This window comes from Sceloporus undulatus, chromosome 5, assembly GCF_019175285.1.
Source record: "Sceloporus undulatus isolate JIND9_A2432 ecotype Alabama chromosome 5, SceUnd_v1.1, whole genome shotgun sequence".
Lineage (NCBI taxonomy): Eukaryota > Metazoa > Chordata > Lepidosauria > Squamata > Phrynosomatidae > Sceloporus > Sceloporus undulatus.
In genome coordinates, this window is record NC_056526.1 from 192,320,732 (window position 1) to 192,334,252 (window position 13,521).

General features: G+C 50.9%; 1 protein-coding gene across 1 annotated transcript in view; it reads right to left on the reverse strand.

Annotated features, from left to right (window-relative positions):
- The window catches only part of LOC121931946 (cytochrome P450 26B1), a 36,090-nt gene extending 23,733 nt beyond the window's left edge, over positions 1–12,357 (reverse strand). Inside the window, exons 1-2 of the mRNA XM_042470121.1 lie at positions 12,024–12,357; positions 5,458–5,682 (exon numbers count right to left, since the gene is read on the reverse strand). Of these exons, the coding sequence (XP_042326055.1) occupies positions 5,458–5,682; positions 12,024–12,227 (429 nt within the window). The 5' untranslated portion in view covers positions 12,228–12,357. The remainder of the gene's footprint in view (positions 1–5,457; positions 5,683–12,023) is intronic.
- Between the last annotated feature and the right edge of the window lie 1,164 nt (positions 12,358–13,521).

The window sequence follows — 13,521 nt, forward strand, 5'->3', positions numbered from 1 at the left end:
AACTTCCAATCTTCTCCTGAATTCTTTTGTTCCAGAACAGCTACCTGAAGTTCCAGGGAGACTGAAATGTTTTGCCCCTACTCTTTGGCTCAAATAAGGCCCAGGTTGAAATGAGGAGGGGCAGGGTTTGGTTTCAGGGTGAAACCCAAATTCTGAAACCCCCCACCTGCCTGCCTGCCCTCTTCCGATTAACATAAGCACAGGCTGTTGCCGTATTTGCTTGGCACCGGATCCCCTCCATCCTCCTGAGCCTCAGGTCTTGGCTGGCGCTCAAGGCAGGATGCACGACTTGATGGTTCAGTGGACTTGCAAATCTTACGGAGCCGGCCTTTTTGGCTCGCCGGGTGGCACTCGCTGTCAGGATTCTGTGTATTCCTGCATGGCAGCATCTTGAGGCTGGCAGGGATGGAAAACAAGACCAGGGCTCTTGAGGGTCTCTTGGCCCAGGAGACGGCGGTGGTGGAGGGGAGCAAGAAGAAAACTTTCTCCTTCTGTGGCCACCGCTGCTGCACATGGTGCAATGGGCAAAGGACATCTCAGACATGCTCAAGGGCAGGAATTGGCACCACAGAATGCACAGAATCCTAGAGTTGGAGAAGATCCCCCCCAGGGCCACCCAGTCCAACCTCCTCCTGCCATGCAGGAATACACAGAACCTTAGAGTTGGAAGGGATTCCCAAGGGCCATCCAGTCCAGACCCTTCTTCTGCCATGAAGGAATACCCAAAATCCTAGAGTTGGAGGAGAGCCCCCCTCCCAGGGCCATCCCATCCCTTGCATCCCTTGCTGTGTGGCACCTACTCCCCACAGCCCTGATCTGGCCTTTCTGTGGTGCCACGGAAAGGGCACCATAGCCTCTGGTGCCACAGCTTTTCGGTGCTCCTTTGGCGCTGTGTCATCTGGATGCAGTGCCACAGGAGCACGGTGATGCCACCCATCGTGTAGTGGGGTGTGTAATAATAATAATAATAATAATAGTTTTTATTTATATCTTCCCGCCTCCCCTAATGGATCAAGGCGGGATCACAGCCAAGTTAAAAAACACAATAACATTACAACATTAGTTACAATTAAAACCACAGCTAAAAAACATAAAACATCAGTCATCGATCAATCACGGGGTCAGGCGCTCTCGTTCCATGCCAATGGTCTTCATAGGAGGTCAGGGGGATATGCGCAACGGAAGAGCTCTGTCTCTACTGCCTTCTTGAAAATCTCCAAGGATGTCACGAGGCGAATCTCCTCTGGAGTCCGTTCCATAGTCTAGGAGCAGCTATACTAAAAGCTTTTTGGGAAGTGGAAGCATGTTTGGATGCTGGCATCTCTAACAAGTTCTTCCCACTTGTCCTAAGAGTGCGGGGCGGATTGTATGGGGAGATGTGTATGGGGATGGAGTTGGGGCATTCATCATGCAGACGCCATGCCCCCACTCTGCCCCGATGCTGGCATTTGATGCCAGTCTGTTGAGGCTCTGCAGAAATAATCCACTTTTGACACCCCATTAACTGCCATGGCTCAATGCTGTGGAATCCTGGGATTGGTGATTTGTCGTGGCTCCAGAGCTCTCTGACAGAAAACTCTAAACGTCTCACCAAATCCAAGGATTCCATACCATGGAGCCATGGCAGTGAAAGTGGTGTCAAACTAAATTACTACTGCAGTGTGGATGCAGCTCCCCTCCTCAGAACAGAACACAATAATTTAACACAATAATCACGACGGGGGGTTGGGGGGGTTATATTGGGAGGTGTTTTAGTTTAAAAGGGAGCAGATTTTGGATGAACTTTAGGAAAAACTTCCAAATAATGATGAGAGTTGTTTGACTGCCTCCAGAAATTGGAGGCTTTTTGTTGCTGGAGGAATAAATGGAGACAGCTGGGGGCCCACTTCTCAGGGATGCTCTAATTATGCCCTGCATGGATTAGCCCAAGATTTACACTACACTTTGTGTAGTGTAAAGTGACACAATCACAGCTAATGCTGCAGTAATGGAGTGTGCCATTGCACAACCAGCCACAAAGCAAACCACATTATGAACTGTGCACCGCTTGCACCAATACACCCCATTCACTGCTAAAGTCCGCACTCAGCTACTCTCACAAGCAGCTGCATCCTGGGAGAAAGGCAAGTAAATAAATAGTCAAACAAAGATGCATCCTTTCACCCTCTCTGTTCATCTTGCATGCAGAACATAGAATCATAAAATCGTAGAACTGGAAGAGACCCCAAGAAGGGCCCTGATCCAGCCCACCCCCCTTCTTCTGCCATGCAGGAACTCTCCATCAAAGCATCCCCATTGACAGATGGCCATCCAGCCTCTGTTTAAAGACTGTTATAAGGAAATCAGAAGAAGATTAAGAATGGGAAGGACGGCTATGAAAGAACTAGAGAAGACCCTAAAATGCAAGGATATACAACTCAACGCAAAAGTTAGAAACATACAAGCCATTGTATTCCCTATTGCCACAGATGGACCTCCTCTGAACAAATCTCGCCAAGAAAACCCCCAGGATAGGTTCCCTTTAGGACTAGGACTCTGGAGACCAGGGTTCGAATCCTGGTCAGCCATGTAAACCCACTGGGTGACCTTGGGCAAGTCACACTCTCTCAGCCTTATGGGAGCATTAGGGGTTTCCAGAAGTAGGAAACATCTCGAACACACACAAACACACACACCACGAAAAGAATCACGCATTTCAATTCTTAGGAGTGTTTCTCTGCTTTTCTTCGGGTCAGGTCCTCCCTCCATCTCCAGCTGTCCTCCATTTTGCCCTGCCTTGTCCTCCTTTGTGGTTTGGAGGACGTCTGGCAGCCCTGCTAAGAGGCAGGTGGTCCCACAAGAGTCTTTGGCTGCCTCCAGACTGGAGAAATAACCCAGTTTGGCACCACTTTGACTCTTTTTCTGGCTCAAGGCTATGGAATTCTGGGAGTTGGAGTTTCTCGTGGGCCAAACTGGGTTATTTCTCCAGTCTGGAGGCAACCATAGAATAAGGGTTTGGAAGAGCAATGGGGCTGGCATTGCCCTTTTAAATCCGGAGCCAGGCTCTTTTCCAGGTTACTCGAGTTCAAGTTCGAGTTCAGGTTTTGGGGGTCGCCCAGATCTCCCCAAAGGGTGTGCTGACCCCCCAGGAACCCCCAGGAAGGACTCTAAAGGGCCATAGGGTCCCATTGGGCATTAAATCCTTTAGAAGCCCGCCCTCCCAGTTTTGCAAAGTTTTGCAAGGATCCCCTTCTGTTCTGCAGGGTTTTCCTAGGAGTAAATGGCCCTCCGCAATGGGGCTTCCTCTCCGCGGAGGGCGCTCTGCACGCGCTCAGAGGCCCCAGCACCAACCTCTGGCCTCTAGTTTGGGACTACAACTCCCAGAAGCCTCAGCCACCATGGCCAATTGCCTGGGATTCTAAGAAATGGGAGTCCAAAACACCTGGAGCAGGAGGAGGAGGAAGAAGAAGGCCAGAGTTGCAAAGCAAGGAATACACAGAATAAGCATAGAATACATAGGGGATGCTGGGAGTTGCAGTCCTCCCAAGAAAACGCTATCGGTTTCTGGCTCTAAAACAAAACCAGGCTTAGAAGTCAGGAGTTGCACGTCAGAATGCAAACTGGGAAAAGGATTTTGCACACTTGCACACAAGTACACACACATTGGTGGGGGTGCTGGGAGTTGTAGTCCTCTGATTTCTGGCTCTAAAAACCATGCTCACAGGTCAAGATTTGCATGTCAGAATTGGGACCAACTAAACCAAATGACAGTCCTTGGCCATAGGGAAACACAGGGCAAGCATTCCACGTTTTCCTACGGGCAGGGACTCTGCCATGGTTCTCTCTGGGCAAGGATTGTCATTTGGTTTAGTAGGTCTCCTCAGAATGTAAACTGGGAATAGGATTTTGCACACGTGCGCATACGCACACATTGCTGGGGGATGCTGGGAGTTGCAATCCTCCCAAGAAACCCTTCCCATTTCTGGCTGTAAAAAAACAAAACAAAACCCATGCTTTGCATGTCGGGATGCAAACCAGAATGCCAACTCGGGATAGTGTGTCCCTCTTGCACCCGCATGATTCAATGGGGCTAAAAAAGAGGTCCCCCGTTTTGCAGGAAAGATGCGAAGAAGAGGATCTGGGGATCGGCCGGAGCGAAGGGGGGCCCACCGGCTCCGCAGCATCGCCGCTTTAAATTCCTCAAAAGCCTGGCTTTGGCTTCTGGAGTCAAAGTCCGGGAAACAGAGAACAGTAGACCCCCCAAGACCCCTCTCCCCTCTTTTTCCAGCCCAGTTTAGGGGGGCATACATCCCCTACCCCCCCTTTGCCCAGGAGAGGCGCTCTGTCCATGCTCAGGAGCTCCCTTGCCTTCGCCTTTTTTGCAACGTTGCCCTTGCTGGGCCCTAGGAGGGTCTTGGGGGAACCCCCCCCAAAAAAAATTAGGGTCTTCTTTGCACAAGGAGGGGTCCCAGATCTTTCTCCTGTCCTGCCCCTCCCCAGGGGAGCAAACACGCAAAATACACGTGGAAGGGAGGATCTACACCTGCTTAAATCCTACTGATGCGATGGGTCTACTCTAGGAAGAAAGGAATGCTCTGACAGTCAAGATCTAGGTCTATGAATCCCCCCCAAAAAAGGCTGTTTTCTGGGGGTCCCAAGGGAAGATAGTGGGGGTCTCCACCTCGCCTTCTGCCCCACACAACAGAAGGACACACAACACAGAGAGAGAGAAAAGCCCCCAAAATGCCATGGCCAGGTCCAGGGGGCGCCCAGGACACTTAGATGGACCTCCTCTCCTTGAATCCCAGACACATTGCAAGGAACTACATTTCCCAGGATTCCTTCCAAAGTTGGCTGGGGGGTTCTGGGAAACCTAACATCCCCAAAGCCTCTTTCCCAGGCATTTAGGGCAGCGGGAGTCTAGGAAAGAGAGACAGCTTGACATAAAGGTTTGAGCTTTGGACTCTGGAGAGCAGGGTTTCAATTCTGCAAGATAGGGTTATCATCATCATCATCATCATCATCATCATCATCATCATCATCTTTATTTATATCCCGGCCTTTTCTCAAAACTGGGATTCAGGAGTTTATTACACTGGGACTAATTTCTCTATTATAGAGAGATTAAAGCGCATTTAAAGCGTCTCATGAATAAAACAAAAGCAGCAAGTAATTGCACTAAAGATTATCACACGCAATTGCGCAAATAAAGCGATGCATCGGAAATGTATTGCCGCTGGAATCCCAAAAGAAAAGTGTCACATTGAAACAAAATTAAATAATTACGAAATTAAAGCAGATTGCATATAAAAGAATAAAATAAAAAATAGTGCCCAGTGCTCAACTTTCACGCGTTGGAATGGTTCATGTTTGCAAAGTGGATTGTGAAAGACAGTTGTCCGCACTTTGGATAAGGAGAAGAGGAAGTCCCCCTCTTTGCGCCCACATATCCCCGCAGGCAGCCCCACTTTCTCTTACCTTCCTCTTGTGGCGGTGGATGTCTCCGATGGAGTTGGCCACGGAGTTGGGCCCCAGGAGCATGCGGGTGCTGCGGGGCCACTCGGTGCTGACCAGGCTGTGCTCGCCCATCAAGATGGTGCGCACGTTCTCGGCCCCCGTCACTCGAATCAGGGGCCGACCCAACAGGTGAGTCTTGAAGACGTTCCCGTATTTCTCCCTCCGGGAAGACTGGAAAAAAGAGCCCTGTGGGGAGAGAAGAGAGACGCAAGGGGTGAAATCTCAACCCAGCAAGGTCTGGGACACCCCAGACCACAATCCCTCCACACAAACACAGACACACACAGACACACTGATTCATAGGATCATAGAGTTGGAAGAGACCCCAAGGGCCCTGATCCAGTCCAACCCCATTCTGCCATGCAGGAAATCTAAATCAAAGCATCCCCGACAGATGACCGTCCAGCCTCTGCTTAAAGACCTCCAAAGAAGGAGAGTCCACTATAATCTCCGAGGAAGGAATGGGTTCCTCTGTCGAACAGCCCTTACTCTCAGGAAGTTCCTCCTAATGTTGAGGTGGAATCTCTTTTCCTGCAGCTTGCATCTGTTGCTCCATTGGGTCCTAGTCTCTGGAGCAGCAGAAAACAAGCTTGCTCCCTCCTCAATATGTCATCCCTTCAAATATTTAAACAGGGCTATCATATCACCTCTTAATCTTCTCTTCTCCAGGCTAAACATCCCCAGCTCCCTAAAACGTTCCTCATAGGGCTTCATACTGCACAATGTGTAGCAATAACCAAGTGCAGTCATTGCAATACACTGCACCTGCACTCTGCAACCGCCATGCAGAATAGCAATACTGCACAATGCATGGCAATAACTAGGTACAGTCATTGCAATACACTGTGCCTGCACTGCTACCCTATGTGCAACTCTGTTTCTGACCCTGTCCGCAGAATACATCCATGGCACTATGGCAAATATTTTGACCCACATGTGTAGCACAACTAAGAGGATCCCAGCTACATTCCGATGAAGGTTGCAGAAGCAGATGTGCATTGTAATTGTGTGTTTCACAATCACTTGCATACTGAGCATCACATTTCACTAATGCTCAGTCATTTTCACTTAAATCTGAGTGCCACATCTGGGAACTCAAGATTAACTCTGAAGATTTCCCAACTCCCCAAAAGTGGTGGCTGCTCATTGGTGGTGAGAGGACTCTACACATGCTCAGATGCACCTCCCACAATGCTAAGCAATGGAGCCAAGGACCTGGCGAAAGAAAGCCCCAGGAGCTTCGGAGAAAGGAACTGGCACAGAGTAACCAGATGCCCTAATAAGGGAGGGCAATCAAGAAAAAATAAGCTACAAACACTCCTATATATAAATGTAAATTTGTACTTCTTAACAGTACGTAGTAGCATTTACATTTCTATGGGGCTTATCAGTGAACTCATCACCCTCTAGGAAGTTTACAAGCCAATTGCCCACAACAAGCTGGGTGAGTCATGCTCAAAATGAGGACATTTTGCAATTCCTTCTGGGCAGGTGGTTTGAATATAGGATGTGTCCTGGAAAAGGAGGACACCTGGTCACCCTGGACTGGCAAAACCAACTCTGAGGATTCCTTTCTTCAGAAAAACCCTATGACATTCATGGGGTCACCCCCACTGGTCGACAGGTGACTGGAAGGCATGCGCACATACACGTCTTTGCAGTCGCCCTTTCCTTTGGGGTGCAAACGCAGAACATTTGGGGGGTCACAGACTCTCAACCCATGCACTCCACTAAGTGGGAGCAAGGTCGCCCAGAGGCCAAATAAACCCAGTGTGTGGTGGCCCAAGGCATCCTTCAGCCCCCAGATCATTTCCCCAAAGACTTCTGGCCATAGGGGACTAAAGTCAGGGAATCATAGAGTTGGAAGGAACCCCAAAGGTCATGTAGTCCAAGTCCATTCTGCCATGCAGGAGTCCACAATCATAGCACTCCTGGAAGATGCCTATCCAACCTCTGCTGAAAGACCACCAAAGACAGAGAGTCCGTCCTACCATCCAATTTAGCTCTTACATTTAAAAAGTCCTTCCTAATAATATTTGGGGGAAATGGCACAAGCCCTTTAGGAAAGAAGATCCAAGTTTGGTAAAGCAGGAAGGCAGTAGGAAAAGAGGAAGAGCGCGTGTTGTGTGCCTTCAAGTCCTTTCTGACTTAAAGGTGACCCTATCATTGGGGTTTTCTTGGCCAGATTGATTCAGAGGAGGTTTGCCATTGCCTTTTTCTGAGGCTGAGAGAGTGTGACTTGCATAAGGTCAACCCCTTTAAAGGTGGATGGACTCAGACTCCCTGAATCTGCAAGACTTGAGGTTGGCAATGGCAAATGTGCCAAAAAAACAACAAGCCCACAATAGGGTTGTCATAAATTGGAAAGGGCTTGGAGGCACACATCAACAGCAAGAGCGATAGAAAACAAGCTCCCTCCATCCCTCTTCTACACATCCTTCCAACCATTTCAACATCCCTCTATCAATGTCACCTCTCCGTCTTCTCTTCGCCAAGCAAAACATCCCCAGATCCCTACCTCTATCCTGATAAAGGCTTGGGTTCCAGAACTTGTAGCATCTTGGTTTCTGACCTAGAACATGGGCATCAGGCAGGAACATGATACCCAGGAACATAAACATGAGCACGCTGCACATTATGCCACCAAAACATGGATGTAATGCAAGGTGAGGGTTCCCGAAATCTCCAAATAAAATTAGGGAGCCCTTCCTAGTAGTAAGTCCGACAGAGTGGACTTCTTCCAAAGGTGGCAGATTCCTCCATCGTTGGGGGATTTCGAACAGAGGCTGCCTAGTGCCCACCTTTAGGGATGCCTTAAGAACGGGTCTCCCATATTGGCATACTGGGATTTTCCTTGGCTAAAATTCTGCTCGTTCTGCGCTTTAGCTTTTCTGGCTTTGCCTCTACATCTGCTAGCTATTTGTTTGAATTCCTCTTTGGTGATTGGCCCCCCCTTTTCCCTTTCTTATATACATGTCCCATTTAACATTTAGCTCAGTTGAAGGCGGGGAGAAGAGAGATATTCTAGGCTGGATTAGCAAAGTACCGAAATGGTCTGGTGTCCTTTACAAATTCTTGAATCGCACACAACTCAAAGGCTGAGATGCAGAGATCTCTGTAGCAGCACCAAAGCCCTTCTGGTGTTGCCAATATCGGATCGCTCCCTGGCTAGAGATTTGGCTAAACTGAAGGAGGGCTGGGAAATCATCTATGGGGGAAGCAGAGAGACCTCCACATTTGGGGAGGGGGGGATCCCAAAAGTGATCCAGAGGACTAGCTGACCCTCCAAAAGATCTCTATAGGAGGGGTCCCACATGTATTGCACCAATAAGGGTGGCATAAATTGCCACTTCAGATATTTGGGGGCCCTTAATATTGACTCCCATCCTTTGGGTGAGTTACACAAAGGCAGGTTCCCCTGTGGAATCGGTTGGGCACTTTTCTCAGATGCTGAACATCTGCTTGCAGATGTTGTGGAATGAAAGTTGCACATGGACGAAAGTTGATACACATGGACATTTTACGGAGTGCACTGATTCACACTTTACCTTCTGCGATGATACACATTTAGCACTATGTGTCCTCACCCATTTCACACTAATGCACATGTAGCACTGCACATGTCAACCTTCAACATTTCATACTAATATGCATGTGGCATTGAGTATTGGCACACCCTCAACATTGCACATTAATGCAAATATAGCATTTAGTATTGTTATATCCTCAGCGTCGCACACTAACGCACATGTAGCATTGAGTACTGGTGCACCTTTAGTGTTGCACACAGGTGTACTTTTGGCATGGCACATTGGTGCAGATATCGCATTGCCCACCTATGTGTAGCACACATTCCACGGTGCAATGTCGCAATCCACCCAGGAGACGGTGTTGCGCAACTGCCGCATAACTCCACAAGCACAATGTTACTCTCACTCTCAATGATGTTGGATCCCGGTCCCTATTCTTAGCCCAGATTTGGTGAAAGCCGCTGCATCCCCCAAATTTTCCTCTGGGTTGACTCACCATTCAACAACGGAGCCTATGGGGGCAGTGTGGCACAGTGGTCCGAGTGTCGGATGACGACTCTGGAGACCGGGGTTCGAATCCTACCTCATCCATGGAAACCTTAGGCAAGTCACACTCTCTCGGCCTCATGGCAAGCCCTCTCTGAACCAACCTTGCTGAGAAAAGCCCCCAGATAGGTTTACTAAGGAGTTGCCATAAGTCCGAAAGGACATGAAGAAGTGCACAACACACACACACATACACACACTTTAGTTGGGGCACCCCAACCTTGGTTAAAATCCAAGTTGGCTCCCTATACATTTATAATATTGATCTGCACCCAAAATTGGGAGAGTGTGTGGGGCTCCACAAAGGCATCCATGCACACTTACCCTTTTTGTGATTTCCCTCCAAAGGTGTGTCTTTACAAGGGGAACGGTCTCTTTAAATCCCACCGTCCTCTTGCAAAAGGGGCTTACAAAAAAGAGGCAAGTTTTTGGAGGAAAAGGGGGTGCCTTATTATCATTATTACGTTTAAGAAGTCCCCACAAAAGGCCGGTTGTGAAAGTTTGTGGCGATGTTCAGGTGACCCCTGTGTCTTGCTCTGCGTAAATATAATTAAAGTACTTTTTGTGGCATTAATAAAAGGGTTATTTGTACAACATTTCCATGGCTGCACAAAGGCCACCTTTATGTGGCCGGGAGGGCGCTCCGCTTCTTCTTTCCCTTTTCCCCCTTTTCTCCAGACCAGTCCAATTTATACAACCATTTTTGTATTTTTAGCCTTGGATGGAGCCTGGTGCAAAAGGGGGGGGGGTCCTCTGAGCCCCCTGTAAAAACCTGAGACATTTTCGCTCCCAAAGAAAGCCCTATTGAGCTCAGACGGGTGGTTAACCCCTGGGTTGCCCCAGGACCACCCTAAAGGAGGGATCCCTCCCTCGCTGGATCCCCTGGCATCGCCAGATCCCCCCTTGGGATCCAGTTTCCCTAGGGATAGGAGGACCCTGGCATCCCACTGGCATCCATGCAAAACAGCAGCAGCAGCAATTCTCCAGTTGATGGAAACGCAAGGTTTCCTCTTCCAGAAAGAAAAACCCCAGAGCATCCTCCTTGGTTTTTGGACTCTGTCACGCGCCATCGTGGCAAGAAGCGTGGGTGCCCCGTTCACACGACACGCGGGTCTCCTACTCCTAATCAAACCCGTTTGCACCCCCAATCACTAAGTCGCTTAACACACTCTGAACCTCGCCAAGGTTTCCACCTCAAGGAAACACGCGTGGACGTGGGAATCCACCCCACCACGGGTCCTCCAAGTTTTAGCTTCTCCCACCAAAACGGGGCATGCCTTCCAATCCCCGTCCCTTCACCATTCATTCATGGATGCACGCATTCACACGCACACGTGTCCCTTCCACCTGCCCCATCTCCCAGGCGAGGAGGGGGATCCCCTTTAGAACCTGGCTCTTAAAAGGGCGATGCCAGCGCCACCAATTCCCCAGGGTTCCTTTTCCACCGAGTGCCTCGGACACGCGTGGGGAGAAAGAGTTGCTGGACTCTCACTCGCCCAGCATTTCCACGGAGGCGGGATGGGGAGGAGAGTGGTCCCTATGGCATCGATCAAGCACTCACTCGGGATCTTCCAGCGCCCCACGAACACGCGTGGGGCTTCCCTAAATCCCCCAGGAGCCGAGCCACTCAGCCAGGAGTTCCCCAATCTCCCCGCCAACACGCGTGGGGATGAGAGGTCCCGCAGACCGAGGGAGCCCACCCCAATGAAAAGGGGAGGGTCCCGGTGGGGAAATTTGGGGAAGGAGTGGGGAGAGACTTTGGGGGGGGGGGGGCTCCTAGAAGTAAGTAGGGGGGGGAGCCTTCCACGAAATGCGTGGGGAGGGGGGCTGGTGGAGGGTGGAAAGGGTCCGGGTTGTGAGCTTATGGAAAGGAATTCTCACCCGTGGGGGTTATTTGCAAGGACATGTGGCCGAGAGGGGTGGTCTCGCGTGGGGTCCGCGCTTTCCCGGCGAGGCGCGAAAGCCTCTCCTTGCTTCCTTTCTTCCCCTGCTGCCGCCTTCTCTCTCTTCCCTCGAGCAACCAGTGGCAGCTGTCCCCCACGAGCGGGAAGCCCCTGGATCCTTTGGGGAGGGTGTGCCTGGAGCTCCTGCCCCGCGTGGGAGCCCACGGAGCCTCCTCAGTCTATCCCTTTCCCCGCTTGCCCTCGCCCGCTTCCCGCTTCCTTACCTGGAGCAACCAGTGGCAGGTCTCTCTCTCCCACGAATGAGAACTCAATGGAGCCCTTGGCGAGGGTGAGCCTGGAGCTCCTGTCCCTCGTGGGGCCCCACGAAGCCCCCTCAGCCCATCCTTTTCCCACCTTTTCCTCCCGTCCCCTGTCCTCTCCCTTACCTGCAGCAACCAGGAGAAAGTCCCCCACGAGTGTGCACTAGTCCACGGATCCTCCCTTGGGGAGTCCCGCGTGGGGAGCCACGGACCCCCTGAGCCCCTCCTCCCTGTCCTCTTTGGCTTACCTGCAGGAGCCAGTGGCAGGTCTCCCCGACGAGGGGGAAGCCCATGGAGCCCTTGGGCAGCGGGAGCCGGGAGCCCTTGTCGCGCGTGGCCGCCCACCGGAGCTGCCAGAGCTGCTGGGCGACGGCCAGAAGCAGCGAGAGCGAGACCAGGCAGGCGGCCGCCGTGGCCAGCGCCGAGAGCACCTCCAAGCCCGACCACAGCATCGCCAACAGCAGGGTCACGCGTGGATGGGCTGCCTTCCTTCCCTCCGTCCCTCCGTCTGTCGTCCCGGGCCAGAGGCAGCAGCAGAGGCAGCAGAGACCGAGTCCGAGTCAGGCTGGGCTCCCCAGCGGACAGAGGCAAGGCTTGGAGGAGGAGGAGGAAGAGGAGGAGGAGGAGGGCCATTTATAGAGAGAGAGAGAGAAGGAGCCAGGCCAGGCGCCCCTCCCCTTCTGGGAGGGAGGAAAGGGGGAGGGCAGCAGGCCCCAGGAAGAAGAGCGGCAAGGAAGGAAGGAAAGGAGAAGAAGGAAAAGGAGAAGAGGAAGAGGAGGAGGAAGAAGAAGAGGAGGAAATCAAAAAAGTCTAAAAAGAAGAGGAGGAAGAAGACTAAAAAGATGAAGAGGAAGAAGAAAAGGAGAAAGAAGGAAGAGGAAAAAGAAAAAGAGAGGAGGAGGAGGAGGAAGAACAACAAGAAGAGGAAGAATGGGAGGAAGAGGGAAGAAGACGAAGACAAAGTCTAAAAAGAGGAAGAAGCCTAAAGGGAAGAGGAGGAGGAGGAGGAGGAGGAGGAGGAGGAGGAGGAAGGCTTGGTCCGACGGAGCCCCCTTCCTCCCAAGGTGTAAACCAGACCCGTCCTCCTTTTCCCGGAGGCGTCCTCCATCCCAGCCTCCTCCTGCAGAAGGGGTTCCCAAAGGTCCTCCATTTCCAACAGGAAGAAGAAGAAGCAATCCATTTACATTGAGAGCAAGGTTTAGGGCTTTGATGGGGCGGGGTCCTCCTTTTCCCCCGTAACGTCCTCCATTTCGAGGGATCCAACTCTTTGCTTCCGTTGGACCTGTGGCCTTCCTGGGAGCTTCAGGCGAAGCCTGCGCTTGCTAAGCTGGGTCGGTCGGGGCTGGGATTGGAGGGGAACCGAGGGGGGCCAAAGGGGGTCCTGTTTGGGGTCCAGGAGTTGTTGATGTTCACAACCTAGTTGTTATCTTGTATTTTGTCTAAAAAAGCCAAACTATAAAGAGCGAAGACGCTTGGTACTTCTGCAAAGTTTGAATCATGCAATAGAAAACAAGGAACATGTGCATGATGCTCTTCTCTGGGTTTTAGTTTATGGCTTTTGTAAGTTATCAATAAAATATGACCCCAAAAGAGCCCAAATGTGCCTCTGGAAATGTGTGTTGTCTGTTGTGTTTTTGCAAAGGTTCCTTGGGTTCCTTGACTCCTTTCCAACCCTCCAGAGAACCAGGAAAGGCCAGGAAAAGGGATGGGAAGAACTGCCCAAACACACAACATACAACACACACA